We start from the raw sequence: 20583 nt of genomic DNA, 5'->3' as shown, positions 1-20583 counted from the left end.
TGCTTGTTGTGCAGATAAACTTGCTCCATTGAGATCCATAGTTAATTGCTGCTAATGCAGACCACGTAGGAAGTGCGGTTTTACTCTCAAGGTAATGCTGATAATGACATTAACAGGGAGGAGGTGCAAAGAGAATGAGAGAAATTAAGGTCTTAGTCTTCTCATCCTAGTCAAGGAGTACAAATTGAAACATTTAATGGGGAAAATTGTTCTTGCAACTGAGCTATTAGGAGTGTAATAGAATCATTATAGTTGTGTTCACCAATGACTTGTGCACGATTTTTTATTCTGGGCAGCATTTCATTGCAAATGTAATTGCTTTTTCCTAACACACCTGTGATCTATACATATACTGGCACTATTTGCATTTGGTGAAGTACAATTTTCTGCTATGGGAGGCCAAGTACAGAGGAAAGTGAGTCATTTATTCTTATGTTTTTTAAGTACTCGAGTGTTGGCAGTCATCCGAAGCTATGGCGTTAGAGTACTGGAACACAACAGAAACAGGAATTGCACAAGCATTTGGTTTTGTGAATGTTAAATGTGGTTGCTGAGTACTTGAGGGCTTTGTTTTTACTAGCTGCTTCCTATGAGCAGGTTGATATTGGTTGTTGACCGCACTGACCCAGTCTATGAATACTTGTGTTTCACTGAAGTATTTTGTGCCTTTTGATTGACGTTGTGATGAGTGCAACTTTCAAGCATCTTTGAAAATGGTGATGTTTTTAACACAACTGCTATGTAAACTGTATGTAATTCTCTTTAGATACGGTGTTGCAGTTCAGGACTTTGCCAGCAGCTGGAGGAGCGGCCTTGCCTTCTTAGCTATCATAAAAGCAATAGACTCCACTTTGGTAGACATGAAGCATGCACTGGAAAAATCAGCTCGAGAAAACTTGGAGGATGCTTTTAGCATTGCTCAAAACAAGCTGGGTGTTCCTAGGCTCCTAGAGCCAGAAGGTAAAACGTTTACATCAGTGTTATGAGGTAACATTCAGACTACCACAAATATATTGATATTGCATTGTCATACCTACCACAGGTGATTGGAATATTGATGTGATTGGTGTGTGGTACTCATTGATATGAAAAAAGATTTGGACGCTGGCTGGTAGTCACAAGGTTCCAGATACCTTACCATAATTTTAGCTATGTGCACTAGTCCTGGTTAATGATTAGATGCTACATGGCATCGATGTTGCTAGTGGGCATTAATCACTGCCCTGCGGAGCAGAGAGATGTCTCAATGCAGTAGCAGCATTTCATAATGCCTGCAGTCCACAGAGGCTAAATGTCACTTCAGGATGAAGTGTGTGAGTCACCACACCAGGAAAATGGGTAGAGACCTATTCAAGTGTGTTTGCATTTCCCAGTTATGTGTATACAGCATATATAATTGTACAGATAAATATATCTTTGCAAGTGGAGCTGATTCCTACCATGCTTTTTGCTGAACTCTATTATGCAGGTGTTAAACCTTGACGTTATGGTTGAAAGCACAAACACCCAAACTGTGCTTTATGTGTCACCTGTTAGAAGAATAGGCTCTGCAAAAAATAAGTCTCTGTGCTGTCACTCAACAAGATCACTGTCTAGTGATAGCAACATATATATGCTGTAAATTAAACTTTCCAGGTGGGTGAAAAGTGACTCTGGTCAGGGTTCAGTGTGTGTTTGGAAACAGGAAAAAAAACTAATGTGAACAAGATGGTGAGAATTCTTTATACTGTGAACAGTGAAAAGGATTCTACCATGTCTGTTCTGTCAGCAAAAGAAAAGTGTTTGTAGCTGCTATTTCTCTCATCATAAAGGCAGATAACTGTCTGGCAGTCTGTGCCTCTGCAGAAGTGCTTTCAGGCCACGTGTGCTGATGTGCTGTACACCTTCCTCCACAGATATAATGGTGGAATCCCCCGATGAGCAGTCCATTGTGACCTATGTGGCCCAGTTCCTTGAGCACTTCCCAGAGCTGGAGGGGGTAAGTGTTTACTCTTATGCCACATCCCTTTTTTATTTGCTTTGGTGTAATAAATAAAGGTGTTGCATTTATCTTTTAGGTTTCTTTCTGAGCTGTTTAAAATAAACCACAGATTCAGCTGTAATTTTTCTCATCTTTGTTAAGTCAAGTCAAGTGAGCTTTCACTGCAGATTGCTCAGCTGCTTCAGGTAGAACTCTGCACTTAAGCATTTACATCCAATTACAGATTTCAAAGGCTAGAAGTATTTACATAAGCTCTGCCACTTTGCCATAGTAATTTCAGAACAGTGAAGTTTATCTGTTAATCTATGAAAATTTATTTGACCTTCAATTTGGTTTTGAATTCAAGCTTCTTGTGTTATTTAATTTCATAGCTTATAAAATCAGTGGACATTACTAAAATCACTGGAATTAAAGTTATTATAATAATCTAATCATGATTATTAGATGAGATTGCCATTAATATTTATCAGCCTTAAGACATTTTAATGGCAAAAAAAGAGCCTACCTATTTATTTATTTATTGTTAATACAGTCCATTGGAACTGAGTAATATAGTGGATTACTATGTTTCGTGGTAGATTTAGTGCACTTTTTAGGTTTACTTTACTGCCAGGTTTTGGGATTGAGTCAAAAAAGCCAAGTCGATTTTTTCCACAAGTGCAGCAGGGAGAGATGAAAATATGAAGAACTGAGCAGTAGGCTTGTCTCCATTCTAATCTTCCTGTACAAGTGGCCTCTGTATGTTGAGCTTTGTTCAATTCTATTTACTTGCCACATTGCTCTGCCTACTTTTAAAATATGCGAGTAATTAATTGGCCATTTACAAATTAAAGGGGCAATGGGTTAGTTGCTGTATCACTTGGGAGAAATAAAATGATATGTGAGGCACGATTTGTTTTTTAATGGTGTATTGTTACTTGTAGGAAGACTTTACAGATCCTGAGAAAGAGCTTCCCATTGAATCTACATATGTTCACATCAAAGACACGCCTTCAGAAAAGGAAAGCAAAATCTTGATTTTAAGGGAAAGTGACAAGAATATGTACACTGTTAATCATGAAAGGAGTCACCCTGCTCCTCCAAAGGTTCATATTCACGATACCCCTGAGAGAACCCTGTCAGAAACAGTTCCTGAAGCATGTAATGGCAAATTGAATGAAGCGTTAGGTGATTCTCAGGAAATCTGTGACGATGAGCCACAAAGGCCTACTTCACTGAATATTACAGGATCTGTCAGTTATGAATCAAGTTCCTCCTGGGAAGTTCTTAGTGATAAATTGATGCCAGGTGATGGTGGCTTATCTGATGATCCACTGAAACAGAGTGATGACCTCTCTCCAGCTGTTCTGACAGATCAGAAAAATTCTGTTGACTCTTTTGAAGACTACTCTGAAGAATTAACTAAAGAAACCTATACCGAATACGACAATGAAACAAAGAGCCTTTCAGCCAATACTTCTTCTTTAAGTCCATTGTCTTGGACTTCAGGTATACTTACAGATGAATCTATAAATAAAGTAGAAGAGAGCAATTCTCAAAATTCAATTATTTTACCAGAAGTTACTTCTAAACAAGAAGATACACATAAGTATGTTCTCCATCTTCTAAATGAGGAAATACTGAAACTGCCAGAAAATGAACATACAAAGCAATCACCTATCTTGGAGACAACAGAAAATAGCCATAGTTTGTTCAATGGTTCTAATCTCAAAAGCCAAGAAATATCTACACTGCTAGAAGCATCTGATGACTCTCTCTCAGATGTGCCCAATAATGAAGAAGACTCAGACAGCTGCGATGACGATGAGTCTTCAGCAGAAGTACTACTCAGTTCTTCAAAAGTATCTGTAATACCCCACGATCTCTTCTATTATCCACATTATAACGTTCCCATATCAGCAGTTTTGGATGCTTATGTTGAGCCTCGTCTTGAAAGATACAGTACTGAAAATGACAAATCTTTTTCTGAAACAGTAACAGATAATCTACATGAGAAAGAGATACCTGCACAGCACTACAAGGAGGATGCTCCAGAGCCAGGCTTCGGGAATAATCATGGTGTCCCCTCACTGGAAATGGATGCTGAGAATGGAGAGGAGGAAATAGTAGATATGAACACTCTTAGAAGTTCTTTCTATGAAAAGGAAGTGCCATTACTAATAGGAGAGATAGAAATTGAAGTAGACAGCCAAAAAGCCACCGGCAATGAAGATTCCATGATTCTACAGCATCCTGAGGTATTTAACTTTTTATTAGCTGTATTTCTTTATGTATGTATGGGGGTTTAGTGCCTGAACTCGGGGATTTCTGTACTTGGTTTTCTGCCTCAATAACACTGTTTGCCACAGCCCTCTACTGGAAAGAGTGGAATTGCAGTTCCCTGAAAAGATGTGGCATTAACAGAAGAGACTGAGCAGTAATGATACTGCAGAAATTTGAATTTTACTGATGTTTTAAGGTATTTTGAAGCCCCTTTGTATCTCCTAGGCAGAGAAGATTACGACAGAGGGTGTGTGAAATAATTTTTAATGAAATAAACAGGAAGCAGTGTTGTTGATATAGAAATGATACAGGTAAAGGAATTCTTTTTGTCTGAATCTAGATAAGTTTGTCTGTGAAAACAAACCAATTTGAATAGGTTAAGTAATGTGAGTAAAATGCAGGCTTATCTAAACTGGAAGAGAAAGTAGGGCTTTTTTTTTGGTAATTATTTTGTGTTTTGGATTTAGGCAAAATTGTATGTATTCTTGGAAACACTGATTTTGAATTGTCTTACACATTTTCTAGCATAGTAGTGACAGTGTTTTATGGAATGAATGTCCACTTAAGTACTTGAATCATACGCTGCTGCTTACACTTGGTTTGGTCCTAACATTTATTAGGGCAATGAAGTCAAATTGCTGTTATACCCAACAGGATAATTGGGCAAAAAGAAAATCACAGTGGATTACTTGAAAGAGCTGAATCATGCCATAACTTCTTATGTTTAAAGAACTACCAACCAATTGTTTGTCAGTTAAACTGATGATACTTTACAGCTCAAGGTATCTGAAATTATATTCAAAACTTGTGTTTTATTCTCTTTAGTAACACCTTCAATGTCATACTGCATGTATATCTAGTATCTGAGTAAGTTACACCACAGAGCTGTTTAAAAGGTTGGGGAATCAGTCTTGTCTGATGCATAATATTTTTTACTTTCAACAGGCCAGAGGAGACAACCTAGATGACTTTGCAACAGTGGGAATAAGACTGGAAGAAAGTAGTAATGGGGAGGGAGAAAAGGAAAATATGATCGAAGCAGAAGATTTACAGATCTCAGAAGTTGGGCATACTACACTGTTAGATGATGAACTGGAAGAAATTGCTAATAGCCACGAGTTGACCAGGTATTTCATATTAACTTTGTCTGAAATGCATCTAATTGATAGCAATGATGCACTTCTGAAGTGCACTGCACTTCTAAAGTATGCCATGACCACTTAATATTTCTTTTGGACTTCTATGACTCATTGGCTTCTTCCTGTGTTTCTCTTAAACATATCAAATGATTTGGTGCAAGTGAGGCGTGATTTGACTTTGCTGTACAAACTTTGCTACACAAAACCAACAGGAATCCCAATGCACTTGAACTTTCAAAGAAACTTTGTCAGGCTTGTGTTTCCTGTCATGTATCAATTCTTTTTTAACTACACAACCATAAAATCTCACCCAGCCATAAGCCTTGCTTAAATGTAGATGATGTAAAAGGTGCAAAAAATGTATCAGATACTGTTTAAAATAAAATAAAATAATTCAAATTTGAGAAAAAGAAAAAAAAAATTTAAAGTTTCCCAAAGTTATTGCTTGTAATGTTAAGCATAAATTCAAATCCATGCAGTAAAACACACAACACACGTTTGTAGTTTTGCATAACCTAAAACTAGTGTGAATATTATAATAAAATAGTGCAGTGTCCCTCTTTGAATTCAAAGCAAAATTTCATGAATTAAAACACTGTACTTTTATGTGTATTTCAGAACTTGTGACAATGATTCCAACATTTATCTCCGAAAAAGGTTTCCTGATACTTCTGAGATGGTAAGTTTGTAGAAATTGGCCTTTCTGTCACTATTTCATGATTTCTCCCCCAACTCCAGAAGTTCAGATACTGTAAAAGGGTCTGTATGGGAAATTGGTAATCACATCCTGAACCTCTGATTAATCAGCTGAGGTGAGTGTAGGGTCAGCTGTGGGAGCACAGGTGAGAGTAATTTAGCTGTGCTCCCAGAAGGGGTGGAGCCTGACTCCATCTCCTCTAGATCTCATTTATGGGCTGACCACCACTAAGGCAGCATCTCTTGGAGATTGCTCCTTGGTGGTGATTGCGGTAGTGTTTCCCAGCAGACTGAAGGCTTCCACACAGGTGAGGTTTTCCTGTAAATAGCCTTTTGGATATTTATTCCTATCTTTATGTTATTGTCACTGTACAGGGTCTGCTCTCTATAAATGTCTTGTGATAACACAAAAGTCTAGTGTTTTCTAAGACTTTTAGTGCTTTAACCTATAACAATTTAAGCTATTCTTGAATTCTTCCAAATAAATGAAATGGCACCTTACTGATCCTTGGGAAAGCCAACAAAGTGCAACTTAATATTCCAATTAAATATACTCTGATTTTGAGGTTTACTTTGTCATTACTGTATGACTGAAACACTTCACTTCTTTGAAGCTTCCTTTACTTGCAGATACAAGTTCTTTCAGTTTATGCATTTTTCTATATGTGTGTGAGCATCTTGGTCAGAGCCTCTCAAGAGTGTCATTTGGATGCGCTTTTTACCAAAGAGGTTCTTTGCCTCTCCTTTTGTAGAAGTGGTGTGGTGTGTTCTCTGAATAGCAGCAGCTAGCCCTTAAAGACAATTGATTGTAATGTGAAATGCCATCCTTAATTGCTGATATAATTCATACTGTTTTCTTGCAAGCACGTGATACAACTGAGCTCTGGATACAACTACTATTGTGTGAGAGAATGAATTTTATTTTCTTTTTATATCATCTACTTTTGGTTACTTGTTTGTTTAAGGAAACCTCTGGTAAAAAGGATCAGAAGATGACAGAAATGGATGAAAATCTATTGATCACTGGGTGAGTAGTTCTTCACAAAAAAATCTTACACAAAGAATCTGTAACTTCTAGGTAATTTTTTCAGTGTTACAAAGGGAAATAAAAGTTAACTGTAGTAGTAGACATGTACTGGCTCAGGGTCAATATTTCCCATAGGTGTAAGACACAGAACTTCTTTGTTGCTTGATCTCTCTCTTTAAATAAAAATACCTTTTCTTGGTGTGAGAGGAAAGGCCTGGCTGTCTAAGCAAGACTGTGAACTCTTTCCCGATGTGGTGGATATTTCAAACCAAGAAAAGAGTGGGAGGACTTTCTGTGTGAAGCCCCTGGCAGTGCTGTCTTTTTCCAAGTTTAGAAGCCTGTCAAGACAGTGCTAGGGAAGACAATGCTTAGCAGAGCTCTTGCCTCTCCTAGCTTGCAGACTGCTGCTTGTTTTGTGTAATACTCATATATATATATATATATATCCAGTACATTAATTGAGGGATCAGGATGCCCAGCCCAGAAAAAATGAACTGTGGTTGTAATTCTGGAGTCTTCCTGCAAACTAATTACCTGAGTTGTTGGTTTGTTTCGTGAGGTCTAGGGCTGCTTGTTTACCCTTCTGTGCAGCTGGCAAGAAAGACTCTTAAGAGTAGCTGGTTTGGAGATGATATGTCAAGTCTGATACACTGGGTGTATCATATACATATATATGTATATATCTTTCTGACTAATGAAAATCAGCTTATGTGAAATGAACTGTTTCTGCATGTGTATTAACTACCTGAGAACTTGTCCAAGTCTTCAGAGTGTTAATTGCTGTTTTTAGAGTCCTTAGGAAACACCTGCTAGAGCTCATTATGCATCCTATAGTGTAGCTTGGGTTGCGACCAAGTAGGTTGAAAGCGCTGCTTAAACTGCTGTGTGTTAGAACACTCTCTGATCTTTAATGTAAATGTTAACAGTTTTTTCTGCCTCATAACAAATTCTCTCTTATTTTTAGGATGAAAAAGGATATGGAAACAAATGAGACTGCAGCACCTCCTCGCCAGACTCTAAGCGTTGAGCAATCGGAGCTATTCCACTTCATCGTTTTCCTCTGGGTGCTTGTCTACTGCCTTTTAGTCCTTCCACAGCTTTTTAGCTTCAAAGTGTGATCTCTGTGGGGTGTGGAAAAATAAAAGACAACGGCTTGATTGCTTTGTGTATCTACATATAAGTATGTTATTTCAGGTGAAGCACAAGCAGAAATATAGGACCTGGTATTTGTATTTACTATCAGGTTCTCCTCAGTTCCTCTACTGTTGCGCTTATGACAATGTCTAAGCACATTTTATATTATGACAATTGTGTAAATATATATAAAAGACCTGATTTAGTAGCTGCAATTTTGTACATTTGTGCCTTGCTTTATAAGATGCTAAATAAAAATGGGTAATTATCAGTAGAATTATGAACAATTCAGAGCTCTAGTCTTCAAAAATTATTCTTCTGGCTTCATTTACCTGCATAGGGTCCAACAGCAGTGGAAGAACTCTTGTTGGCTTGCCCGTGAATCTGGCTATCCTACAAGAACAAGGCTTGAAATAAGTTTTTTCCATGGAGTTCTTTGAGGGAGGTGGAAGTAGAGCAGAGTTGGAGTTGAGACGTTCTTGCTGCAGGAATTCAACTAGTGGCAATCCAGTGGAGCAGCAAAATCAGGTGGAGAGTTATTTGTGGAGGGAAGATTGGTTTCTTTAGGATGTAAATTCATTTTTATGGTGAACTTTTTATGTTTAAATTGCAGGAACAAATTGGGTATGGAGCAGGTGCTACCTGCTTCTTAAGAAGGATCATGTGAGAAATCTTAATCCAGTAATTTCTATACAGATTACCTGAAGAAATATACTTTCTATAGTGGCCATGTTTGAGAAAGATCAGGAAGAGATCAGTGCTGTTTGGTTGTTTTGAATACTGTACCTCAATGCTTGTGAGACAGCATCTGATTCCTTCTTTCTGATGGAAAAAAAAAAAATACTTACAAGATCATGAGATCATTTCTCTCTTTTAAAGATACAAAATATGACAGGTCATCTAATTTCTAAGGCTACTGCTGAAGCACAAGTGCATTGCTATGAAAGTGTTAGAAATATTCTTTAAGTGTATAAATCAATGACAAGGGTAAACCTCAGCATCAAGAAACGCTGACAGCCTTTCTTTACTCTCCAGTATAACTAGATACACTTTCATGCATAGTTAAGCCATTTCTGCCTCTTCCATTTTTAGCCACATCAGCGATCACTTTTGGGTATTTGATTTAGGTTTTCAGCCAGAGGAAGGGTACCAGTGTGATACAGGGTGAAAGAGAAGTCTTCAAATCCAGTTCAATTGCACTTATTTCTTAGTCATCATAAGAGATTATCTGGAGTTCAATTACAGTCTTTTTGGAGAATTTTACCCCTTTAAGATTTCAGTCAAGGAGAATCATTTCCATTTTATCTTCTATCTCCTAAGAAAATTAATTGGAAGAAGATCTTTGGATGTCTCATCTAAACTACTGACATCCATAAAGATGTATGTGTAAGTATGTAAGCCTGTATCATTATTCCACTGTTCAAAATCCGGTCTCTTCCTGCAAGTGCCCTCCCTGTTCTGAAAACGTTGCTCCTTGTTGGTCTTCGTGTGCCATTCCTAGCCCACAGTCTAAAAGCCTGACTGTAAAGCATTCATTGTAGCAAAGGATTTTCTAGTGTGCTGGCTCTAAGACTGTTGTGAGGCATCTGAGATTTTAAAGGCCGGTGGGCCGTCTTTTATCTAGCCAGCAGGTAAGTGCAGGGTCTGAATAAGGAGGTTTCTTCTGATAAAAGACCTGGGTTTTTGAAAAGTGCTAAGTTTGAAGTGACATCATTTGGTACTTAGGTTTAGTAGCAGAATTCAGGTTATATGGGTGCTGATCTGTTAAGACCATTTATAAAACCAGTTCTTGTTGAGCAAGTATATGCATAGGAGGGTATTGTGAAGTGTAAGTGTTGGGAAGTGTTCGTAGATTACTGGATAAATGGGTGTTTGGTGTTCAGAGAAGCACCATTACAGGCTACAAAACAGCTGTAACAGGATGCTTCAACATTACTGCTGGTGTGTAGCTGAACTGCAACGTGTTTCATTGCAGCTTTATAGAAAGTGCGAGAATTGGTTTAGTATTAAAGACAAAACCCTGCAAAATGTTTATGGGGCAGATGTCTTACAGCTGAAGAAACGAGTTTAACAGTCATGGAATCTACAAAGTGAAATGAATGCAGCCTTTGCCAGGTTGTAGGAAATGATCAGGGCAAGTACAGCTTGCAGTAATAAGATAAAAATAAAAGACAATCACTTTTTTAATGCCATGAATATTTTTGATAGATTGAGCTCTAAAATGTATTTTAATTGAGTTTCTAGATTATAATGAATGTGTCTACAGAATTTTATGCAGAGCTTCAGAGTTCAACTGTTTTAAAAAGATTTTCTTTTTTTTATATAGCGGTGATTATTTTATCTATATATTTAATAGAACTGTAAAACCATTTTAAGAATATCTGTAAAACTATGTGTATGTGATACGATTATTTATTAATTATGACTCACAAGAATGAACACTGAGCTATGCACCGGTTGGATCGTACATTTGGAAAATGGAAACTGCAAACAGAGGAAGAGCTCCTACTGAACAGTAGACTTGAAAGACGTGGGACAGGATTTGAATACAACTGCGCGATTCTTAAAGCTGCATAGCTATATGTCATTTTGCGATGTTAACCTTCAGCTAAAGTTGCAAATTATATTGAGTGATTAAGGTACTTTCTTGCATTAAAACTTCCTGAGGCTGAAATTTCAACATGTTAGTATTTGGTGTTTAACTCGCTTATTTCCTTTACATCTTCTGATGACTGTCACTATGACTTCTTCATCAAAGTAGTGAGCCACTGAATTTACTGGGGCCCAGGGATTTTTATTAATATATTTTTTTCAGAGCTTTCGGTACCCATCCTCACATAATCAGAGCTTTTAGAAGAGGAATTTGGCCAATGTGTGTGCTCTCATATTTATCCATTGAAGAAGATAATTAGTGCATTATCACTTATGTGTAGCTTTAAGTACTTGGGAGTCCCTTCTTACCAAGCACAAACATGAATGCATCCAGTGATGTATTCAGTTCTCGACTTCCGTGAAAGTCAGTGTGACGCATCTGTGTGCTAAGCACACACCACAGGATCTGGCCATGAGGAGATTTAACTTTCATCACATAGGCCAGGACTAGCCAAAGCCTATACATTGCCTTAGGGCTAGGAACCCCTCTAATCCAAGGTACACAAACAATGCCACAGACTTCAGCCAATCCCTTTAAATGCATCACATTTGTTGCATAAATATGTAGGACCAAACCCCTCCTTCTTCTAGGAAGTTACCATCCACTACCAGTTCTGATTAAGAGGACAGCAGCAGGGAACAAGTGGCTGGATTGCGGGGTAAGGTCACAGGTTAGAATGTGATTCTTCCCCGCTGCACACCACTGATGATGCTCATTTACACACACCTGACTGATGTGTGTTCATATTCCAGTGTTGTACATACACAGGGCATGCATGAGTGCAAGTTGCTCCCCCACACCTCACCATGATGAAGCTATTTGTGCCAGAGGATGGGATTTATAGGCACGTTTAAAGGATATTAGAAAAGACATACTCTGAATGGGAAAGCTTGCGTACTCTGTCCTTCTCTTGACTTGCTGCTCTATAGCCCACAGAAGGCAAAAAGAAATTAACCTTTTATTCTCAAGTGCTGTGTCTGTTTCAGGGTTATCTTAACTGAAATTGTGGAATATCAAAGCATTTCTTTCTTCCTCTGAATATGAGACATGGAAAACTCGCTTCCACCTCAGTGGCACTTTTGATGACTCCTTTTTAGACAGCTGCTACTGCTGATAATGGAAAATGAGAACGGTGTTATTTTCTCACCATGAGGAGAATGTCTAAGTTTATGTCTCTGGAACATAAAATTGGCCCCTGGGTGATTAATACAATTCTTTCCTCATGAAAAGGTTAGAAGGGGCAATAAAAATAATTAATTTGACCTCAGTGAGAAATAGTAAAAAATAACATTCCAAGCAAGGCTATGTTCAAGTCAGGTAATATTTTACTGCCAAAGTAGTTTCATTACTTTCATTGGGCCTTCCTGGAATCTCTTTGATTCATGGAATACATTCGCTCTGTGCCCAAGGAACCGTTCATACAGGGCAGCTCTGATCCACAGCTGTCACTAGACTGTAACAGATAATCACCAGTGTTTGCTTAGAAATGACTGGTCTAATTTAATTCAATTAACTTTCAACTTATGTGCTGTTCATTTTGTAGAGAAACAACAGGCTTTTTTCTTTAATGCTGAAGAACTTGCAGTTAAATACTGTAAATCAAATACATCTTTTTGTTACAGTCAAAAGAATTCAACCTCTGCTTTTGCACTGAATGAAACATGTTTTAGTTTGCCGTACCACTGCATGCCATCTTATTCTTCAGTGTAAAAAGCAAAAGAAAAACCCCTGTTTTACCCTGACCAATTTTACCATTCTTATTAAAGTTCTTCAATTTAAAAGGATTGATGAAGTTCTAGTTTGCTAAGGATTTAACTGGAGACATTTATAAGTAAGGGATGTTGTATTCAAGAAACATGCTATCCATTGGCAAGTGGTAAGGAATGAAGGTTATTTAAATGAGAACAAATGAAAGGAGGACTTGCTTGGTATCAAAAGGTGTCCTGAAGGAGATGCGTTTCTGTGTACTTTAAAATACATTTCTTCTAAATGCTTTCAGTCAGTGGCATGTACTGAACATTCGCACCTGTTGCTCAAAGCTAATTTCTGTGAGAAAGAAATGTATTCTTGTGTATAGTTGGTACAATAGCAAAGTAAATGTTTTTAGATACTGTTCCTCTGTAATAAGATTAGTATTCACTAGTGAATAGTTCCTCTTTATTTTATAAAATCTCCAGTTTGGAAATAAAGGGACAGGCTTCCTGTACTGAAACCGTTACCTGTGAGTTTGTCCTTTTCCTCTCTGTATATTGTCAGACTCCTGATGTCAGCACAGATTTTGTCCTTACTTTGCATGTTAGTGCCCAGAAACTGTACTCACTTTTTAGTAGAGAAGATCTGATCAAAGAGAGTAAACTCACAGTGAGCGTTGTTTTCTCACTTACTTAAAGAGCGACCTTTAATTTTGGAGGAGGAAGTCCAAAATTTTTATTCCAGTCAACAATGAACTTCAAGTTTTCCTGGCGGTTATTTATTACTTAATGCATGGAAATTGTTATTATAAAGGTAAGCTTTCAATACCAGTTGTGCCAAGTTATATATTAATCTTAATATTCAATTAATCCGGCCTGTTTCTAGGTAAGAAGGTAAGTGTTAGTCCAGTGAACTCGTTTGCATGTCATGCTTTTGTAGCAGCTCAAACCTACTGAGGGCAACCTATGGACCTATGGACATAAGTCATATATATATATATATATATAAAATGATTTATATATAATTATATATATATATATATATATATAAATTCTCTTGAAGCAACAATAACACATAGCCAGGTAAGAAATGACAATAATCTTTTATTGAATTGTTTGTATTGGTATTACAAGGATAATTTCCACTATAGTTAATTACAATATTTTATCAAGTGCTCTCTGGTGAATAAGTCTGTTCCATGCTAAGATGGTACCATTGGCAGTTCTCCGTGCCCCCAAGCCCCACACTTTGGAATGTGATGTAACATGATCAAAGCAAAATGCATAGCACCCTCTGCTGTAAATACTTTGAACTGATTATTTTTTGCATTACTTTTATGGCTGATCTGTACCCAGGGGAACTGATTCATCAATTTGCTACTATGTATTTTGTGTATGTTAGCAAGAATCATCATAACTGTAGCAGCTGGGTATGTTTATATATTACAAAGTATTATTTCTCTATTCTCAGGCAAAAGAGCCTAAAAATGTATATTTCAAGGCTATTAAGAACCATTGTTAATTATGGTTTGACAGATCTCTTGTACAGCAACTGTATGTGAAATGAAGGGATTACAAGACTTGCTTAAAGTAACTTCAAGTCAGTGATAAATGAGAGGAGTAAAGACACTACAACTATTAAGAATATTTACATTTCACTTGCACAGAGGGAAATAATATCCTTCTGTAGAGTTATGAAGCCTTAAAGTATTGTGAGATTTCTTTTAACCTGTATCCTAGAGGGGAAACCAAAAGTTTGCACAACCTGAGACCTTTAAATCTCAGCTCCAGTTTGAAGAATGGTCTCTGCTCAAAGAAAGGCTTTTTCTTTCCTCCAGCTTCATACTCGTACCTGCTGCTTTTTCTCATAATACGTTGCAGATGTTGTTATTAGTGCCACAGCTTCAAGTGTTTGTAACTGCTTTTTTTCCGCAGTGATTCACAACTGTGAACAGGAAAACCCAGTAGCCAGAGTAGGAGCTGTTTGAGAGGGAAGTCTCAATTTACATTTTCTGAAGTGAGGTGAAGAATAGACACATCCTTTACAGAAACTTGCTTACAACACTCTGGCCTGTATTTTTGCAGTGCCAGTTTGTTTCAAAGTGCACCACTGAAATAGTGTGATGCAAAGACAAAACAGCATCGTGGCTGGTATCAGCAGCAGGAAACAACAGAGGTCACCATTGACTCATAGGAAGGAATCTCTTCAGAATCCATTTTGGAACCCGATGAGATATGCAGAGTCAAAAGCAAAAAGCCTGGTTTCTGCTGGCTTAATTTCAAAGTTCTGTAGCACGAGCAATTACTTGCCTATGACTTTCTTTAAATTGCATTTTCCCTCCATTCCAACCCATATGCATTTTTTCACTGCTACCCAGCAGGAATAACAAGAAACAAAATCCAGTATCATTTATTGATATATTTTATAGAAAGGGGCAGATAAATATCTCTGTTTGTTGTTGTTGCTGCCATAGTCTTACTGCAGTTGTTGCATAGAGTAATGAGTCAGTGTTTCCAGCACCAAAGATATTGTGAAAGCTGTGATCTGGTGCATAATCATTTTTTCTGTCCTGGATTTTAAGGAGTTGGGTTATTCTATTCCTTTCATATAATGTCCTGTTCATGGGGTTATTTTTGTTCTGTTTGTTTCGTTTTTATCCCTATGAGTAGTTTATTTTTCCTCACCAAACACTGAATTCTAAGGACTTTGAAGTGTGTGGAATTTTTTAGAGCTTTTAACACACTGATGACTTCTTTTTAATTTAAAAAGAATTCCTAAGAAATTTGTGAAATTAACGTAGAGTTTAATTTTTGATATGGGCTGAAAAATCTGAACATTAGCTGTTATAACACAAGCAAGTGACAAGAAATATTCCTATTTCACAAAGGAGTGGGTAGAGGTGATGGAACAATACAGTACAGTACAAGTTCTATCCCAACTGTGCTTTAAATCAAAAACTGCTGTCAGCTATAGCAGGCTCAAAGAGGAAGTAGCTGTGGAGAAAGACACCCTTCTCTTTATATGAAAATAACTTCCAGAATTCTCCTGGCATTACTGTGTTTTGTTTTTTATGTTTTAAGTATTCTGTTTGTCTTCTCTTTGAACCTACTTGAATTGGATAAAATTCATTATTTAATCACGGCCTGCAGATGATTAAGGAGGGTTTTTTTTTTTTCCTGCTTTATTTTATGTTAGAAATAATCAAGAATGCCAATTTCCTTCAGTACTTGAGTTAAATTGGAAAAATAGACCCATATGTTCTGACAGCTCCCACTGGATAAGACTGAACAGCTGCTCCTCTTCCTAAGGTTTTGTCACGGGATATAATTATTCTTCCAACCATAAAAAAACAGAAGGGTGTCCCTTCAACACTATAAAAATACCTAATACGGTAATACTTAATAACACGGGCATTACAAAAGAAATATGCTCTAAATAGCATCTAAGGTTTGAGCTAAATAAAGAAAACACTCAATTTGGTAATATCCTAAACTTCTCTATCACTTTGATGAATCATTTTACCCAGGTTTAAATGAACCTCAGGGTGCTCTGGTTATATTTTCTAGGCACAAACTGTTGTAAGAATGAAGGTGGAATGCAGAGGGAATGAAGAAACCTGGATCTCCAGTGACAGATCTGCAGCTGCATATGCATCACATTCAGCACAACTTAAAAGGGCAGCAGCTGGCAAGAAATGGCTTTATATTGCATTTACAATTTTCTTCTTTATTAGGCAACAAGGACGATCTCCAGTCCCTTTGTAAGTAACTGTGATCTTAGGATGGTCCTAACTTGCCTACTTGGACTAGCAAAAGCATGATTAGTGCCATACCTGCAAGCCTGAAATATCTTGCAGTGCTCTTTGCAGCAGGGCAAAGAGGATCAGCACGATGCAGCATGCAACTAAACTATCCACTGTGGAAAGGAGAAGTCAGGAGAAGACAGGATGAAGCCAGGTGCATATATTTACATTATTTGAAGACCTCTTTCCATAAGAATGACCACATGGCTCGTGTGTGGATATATCTTTACAGTATCAGTGTGGTGATTTCTATGGGCAACACGCACATCTGATCACTCACTGGCACCATGGATTAAACCTGTTCTGAACTTTAAGTGTGAATATCCCACCACTGTTGTGAAGTATGGTAAAATATGTATCTTGTTATATCACAAAGAGTGAGAAAACTATGGAAAATTAAGAGCTTTTGGACATATGTGAGTGAAGGATGAAGGGAAGTTAAGCAGAAAAATTAAACCTTGCAGTTAGAAAATGAAATGAGACCAAAAAAAATGTTGCCCCAGCAATAAGACTTGCTACTTGCTTTCATCTTTTAGTACATCTTTTAGTCTTTTTAACCCACCCAGGAAAAAAAAGAACATCACCAACCACCACCAAAATATCTCTTGTTAGTCAATGATTTAATTTGTTCGTAGTGTAAGTGAAACTCCTTGAAGAGGGCACCAAGGTAAAAAGGATGAGTTGTTAAACCCATGGAAAGGGACAGGACAATCTAAACAGCTGATGTGGGCTCTGATGAACGTGGACCAACTCAGCAAAAGGTGAGCGCAGTGTGCTGAAGAACAGGTAAGACCTTGTGAATTGAGGTAGATGCAGCTTTTCAAGGTTGCTTCCAGACAAAGCTGTTCAAGACTGAAGCTTCAATTCTGTGCTCCAACACTGCTCTAATTGATAACTGGACATTAATAGTTCCACCAAACTGTCACACACATGCAGATGGAACCAGACAGAAATAGGATGTGATTACTACACTTCAATTCCCTGATGATCCATCCCAGCTGACATTAGGCTTGAGGGACTTTTAAACTCAACATATGAATCTACAAGTTATCCTTATTTGCCCTGGGCATCTCTCTGGTTCAGGCTTCACCTATGGGTCTAAGTCATGCAATAATCAAGACTGGAGCTTTGATTATTAGCTTCATCTCTGGGAGGAGGGTTCCGTCTTCTCACCAGTCACAAAGAGAACGATGTCAGCAGATGATGCTAAGAAAGGTAGGAGTTAGGGAGTTAGCAGTCATGTGGCACTGCTGCCCAGTTTAGGTAAACTCAAGGCTTTTTAGTATTTATCAGTTTTCCCAAGGACTTTTAAACACTGATGTCAATTGCATCATGGAAATAAAAGCCGGAAAACAGCAGCATGTGACATACAAGAGAAACTGTGTTCTATTGTTTATGCACAACCCATTTGCTTCTCTTCGACGCTTCACCTGAAGGGTTTTGACAGTGAAGTTACATCAGCTAAAAAGCTACATTCATGAGATTTTTTGGGGCACTTAAAGCGTTGTATCTCGGAATGTTACTGAAGAAAGGGCAGACAGCTGGTCTTTCAGAGGGAAAAACAGCGCCCTGCAGGCGGCCTCGCCATCTCCACAGCCCGCAGAGCTCACCCATCACAGCCCTGCCAAGATGGCGGCCGCCGCCCTCCCTTCAGCGCGTGCGCGAGGAAGGAGCGGAGGAAAAGAGGAGGCCGCGATCCTCGCCATGCTCCGGAGGGGAAGGCGCACACACGTGAGCTCTTGGACCACCCGGCAGCTCCCGAGCAGCCGTTGTGTCGCCTCGCCGCATTGGTTGCTTTGTGAACCTTTCACCTTTTATCTGGGTCTCGCCGCCAATTGCTCGATTCCTTTCATGTCGCGGGGACGCAGAGCGTAAGCTGCGCAGGGTGGAATTCTCGAAGCGGGTTTGCGTCGCAGGCGCTGGGCGGCCTTCGTTGGTACGGGAGGGAGGTGCTCCGTTTGCGTAGGGCCGGCAGCGCAGGGGGAAAGCGGGGGGAGGAGAAGGAGGAGGAGGCCGTCGCGGGCCCAGGTGAATGGAGGAACCTGACAGCTGGGGGGAGCAAGGCGGCGGCAGCGGGGAAATGGCGGTGGCGGCTGCAGCACAATGAGACGTGGCCTGTAGCAGGGTGCAGCGCCGGGTCCGTCCGAGCAGGTAGGAGATGGCGGCCGGGCTCGCCTGCCCGTCGCCCCGGGAGCTGCGTGGCGGAGCCCGCTCCGCCGCGGTGGGTGGGTGGGATGGCGGCGGCCGCTCCCTCCCCGCCTCTCGCCGCCGGGTCCCGGTGAGCCGTGCCCCGCCTCTGGCCCAGCGACCGTCCTCGTCCCTACGGGGCCTCGCCCGTCTTGAGGCCGGGCTCGGATCCCCACCGTCGGCCTCGGCAGCTCCCGGCAGCGTGCGGGGTGTGAGGGCCGCGCTTTGGTCCTGCTCGGCTTTGTCTGCGTAGGGCCCGCGGGGAAGGCCCGGTGTGAGGCTGCGGAGCTCCGATCCCCCGTGTCCTGTCCCGATGGGTTCGGGGCGAGGATCGGAGCATGGGGAGAACTCTCTGCTGGGAGCCCGCTGCTAAAGGCGGGGAAGGAAGATCGCGGCTCTTCGTTGTGCTCCCGTCGTCTTACAGTTTAGGGGAGTGAAGAAAGTGTAGTAGCAGAGTGATAGAGGCACACCTGGTGCTTTGTGAAAGAACAAAAGGTTAAAAGGCACGTTAGTAAGCTGATATATTCGGTAAATTAATACTAAAAACATGGGCTGTGGTATTGACCTCTAGGAGGAAAAAAAAAAAAAAGCTTGTTTTGTTTTTGCTTATTGTCATTCCCCGGAAATGATTATTTCCAAAAATAGTTCCCTACTGACTTCAAATGGCGGGGATTTGGCACTTCAGATGATATGTTATGAGTGTTCTGGACATCGAGATGTTGAACCCCAAGTTATGCAGGGGGCTACAGTGGTGGAAGCTGTAGGTTTGAAGGTGATGACCATTCTTAAAGAAAAAAGACCCAACTGAAAAATCAAAAGAATTAACTGCAGGCACTCAGTTTACATTATGGTATATTGTGCTTTATACTTTCTGTATATGCCTTTTTCTTTTAATAAGCTACTTTTGTTGTTGTGTTGAAGTGCATACTGCATATGTAGCTTTAATAAGTTGTCTTGGTTATTTTTTTTTCCTCCCATAATTTGATATAGAGACAAACTGGAGTTTACTCCCTATATACCATAACTATTCTCCTAAATCTTTTTCTGAAGAGGGGGTTTTTCCATTGTCTGTGTCTACAACACTTGTAGTTATGAAGATTACAGTATAAGGTTTGGAGGTATTAGAAGCTGGAAGGTGCTAATAGGTGTATGATCAGAGCATTGTTACTATTTAATTTATTAATCTGGGGGATTAAAATAAATATGCTTGTACAGAAGTGCTGAACTTTAAATTAGGTATGAAATCATCTTAGTGATAATGTTTCTGTGAAAGTGGCAGCTCAGCACTCAGTCAAGAAGTAAAAAGAACCATCAGGACTTGCAAATAAGTGAAAATAAAAGGCCATCGGTATATAGTAGTATATAGCGGTGTATAGGTCCTTGCTGGGCCAACATATGTAATACTAAATGCAGTTTGGGTGTTTTTTGCTGTCTTTCTCTTCTACCTCAAAAAGTTGGTTTTAGACTAAGCACAAAGGTAGGGAGAAAGTTCATTAGGACTTCTTACACAGGGGAAGAGTTGCAAGAGGAAGGGTAAGAGATTGAAGTTAAAGTCATGAGCGAAGTTGATAGAAAGCAGTAGCTTTTTTTCATCTGTTCTTGAAAGGTTCCTGTAATTTATAAATAAATAAATAAGGCAATAGAACTATAGATCACATGCTGCTATATCATATGTAGCTACAGTTCCTGGTGCTGTAGCATCTTTGGAATGCTCAAGCATCCCATACACAGAAAACAACAAGGTGACTGTGAAAGGTGTCAGTAGGAGGTCTTGCTGTTATACTCCTTTGTAGTTGTCCTCCATTGGGTACTGGTAGACTACTGTATGGTGTACGCAAATCCCAGTTAAAAAACCTGTGAGATTCCTGTTCCTTGATGCAAAACTTCACTACTTCATCTGTATTCTCTTTCACCGTGAATGGACCAAGTATGTGTTGATCTGAATGCAAATTGCTGGCCAAAAAAATAAAAGTGAATACGCCTGTACTTTTTAGAAGAGCAAGGAGATTA

At 39.2% G+C, this 20583-nt stretch overlaps 2 protein-coding genes across 11 annotated transcripts in view; both read left to right on the top strand.

The window, feature by feature from the left end:
* CLMN (calmin) overlaps positions 1–13110 on the top strand; it is a 67992-nt gene extending 54882 nt beyond the window's left edge. For both annotated transcript variants that reach the window (XM_015865361.3, XM_085550538.1), the window contains 7 exons: positions 767–960; positions 1896–1978; positions 2905–4218; positions 5189–5370; positions 6001–6061; positions 7044–7105; positions 8070–13110. In XM_015865361.3, coding sequence (XP_015720847.1) covers positions 767–960; positions 1896–1978; positions 2905–4218; positions 5189–5370; positions 6001–6061; positions 7044–7105; positions 8070–8223 — 2050 coding nt within the window. In that variant the 3' untranslated portion in view covers positions 8224–13110. The remainder of the gene's footprint in view (positions 1–766; positions 961–1895; positions 1979–2904; positions 4219–5188; positions 5371–6000; positions 6062–7043; positions 7106–8069) is intronic.
* Positions 13111–18010: 4900 nt separating this feature from the next.
* DICER1 (dicer 1, ribonuclease III) overlaps positions 18011–20583 on the top strand; it is a 58507-nt gene continuing 55934 nt past the window's right edge. For 4 of the 9 annotated variants that reach the window (XM_015865320.3, XM_085550533.1, XM_015865315.3 and 1 more), the window contains exon 1: positions 18386–18537. The gene's annotated coding sequence lies outside the window, so the exon portion shown is untranslated. The other 5 variants (XM_085550534.1, XM_085550532.1, XM_085550530.1 and 2 more) reach the window with 4 other exon arrangements.

The sequence above is a fragment of the Coturnix japonica genome, chromosome 5 (assembly GCF_054131305.1).
Source record: "Coturnix japonica strain WE chromosome 5, WE-NBRP24, whole genome shotgun sequence".
Classification (NCBI taxonomy): domain Eukaryota; kingdom Metazoa; phylum Chordata; class Aves; order Galliformes; family Phasianidae; genus Coturnix; species Coturnix japonica.
Note: the sequence above shows the minus strand (reverse complement) of the source record. Positions and strands in the feature narration are given on the sequence as shown.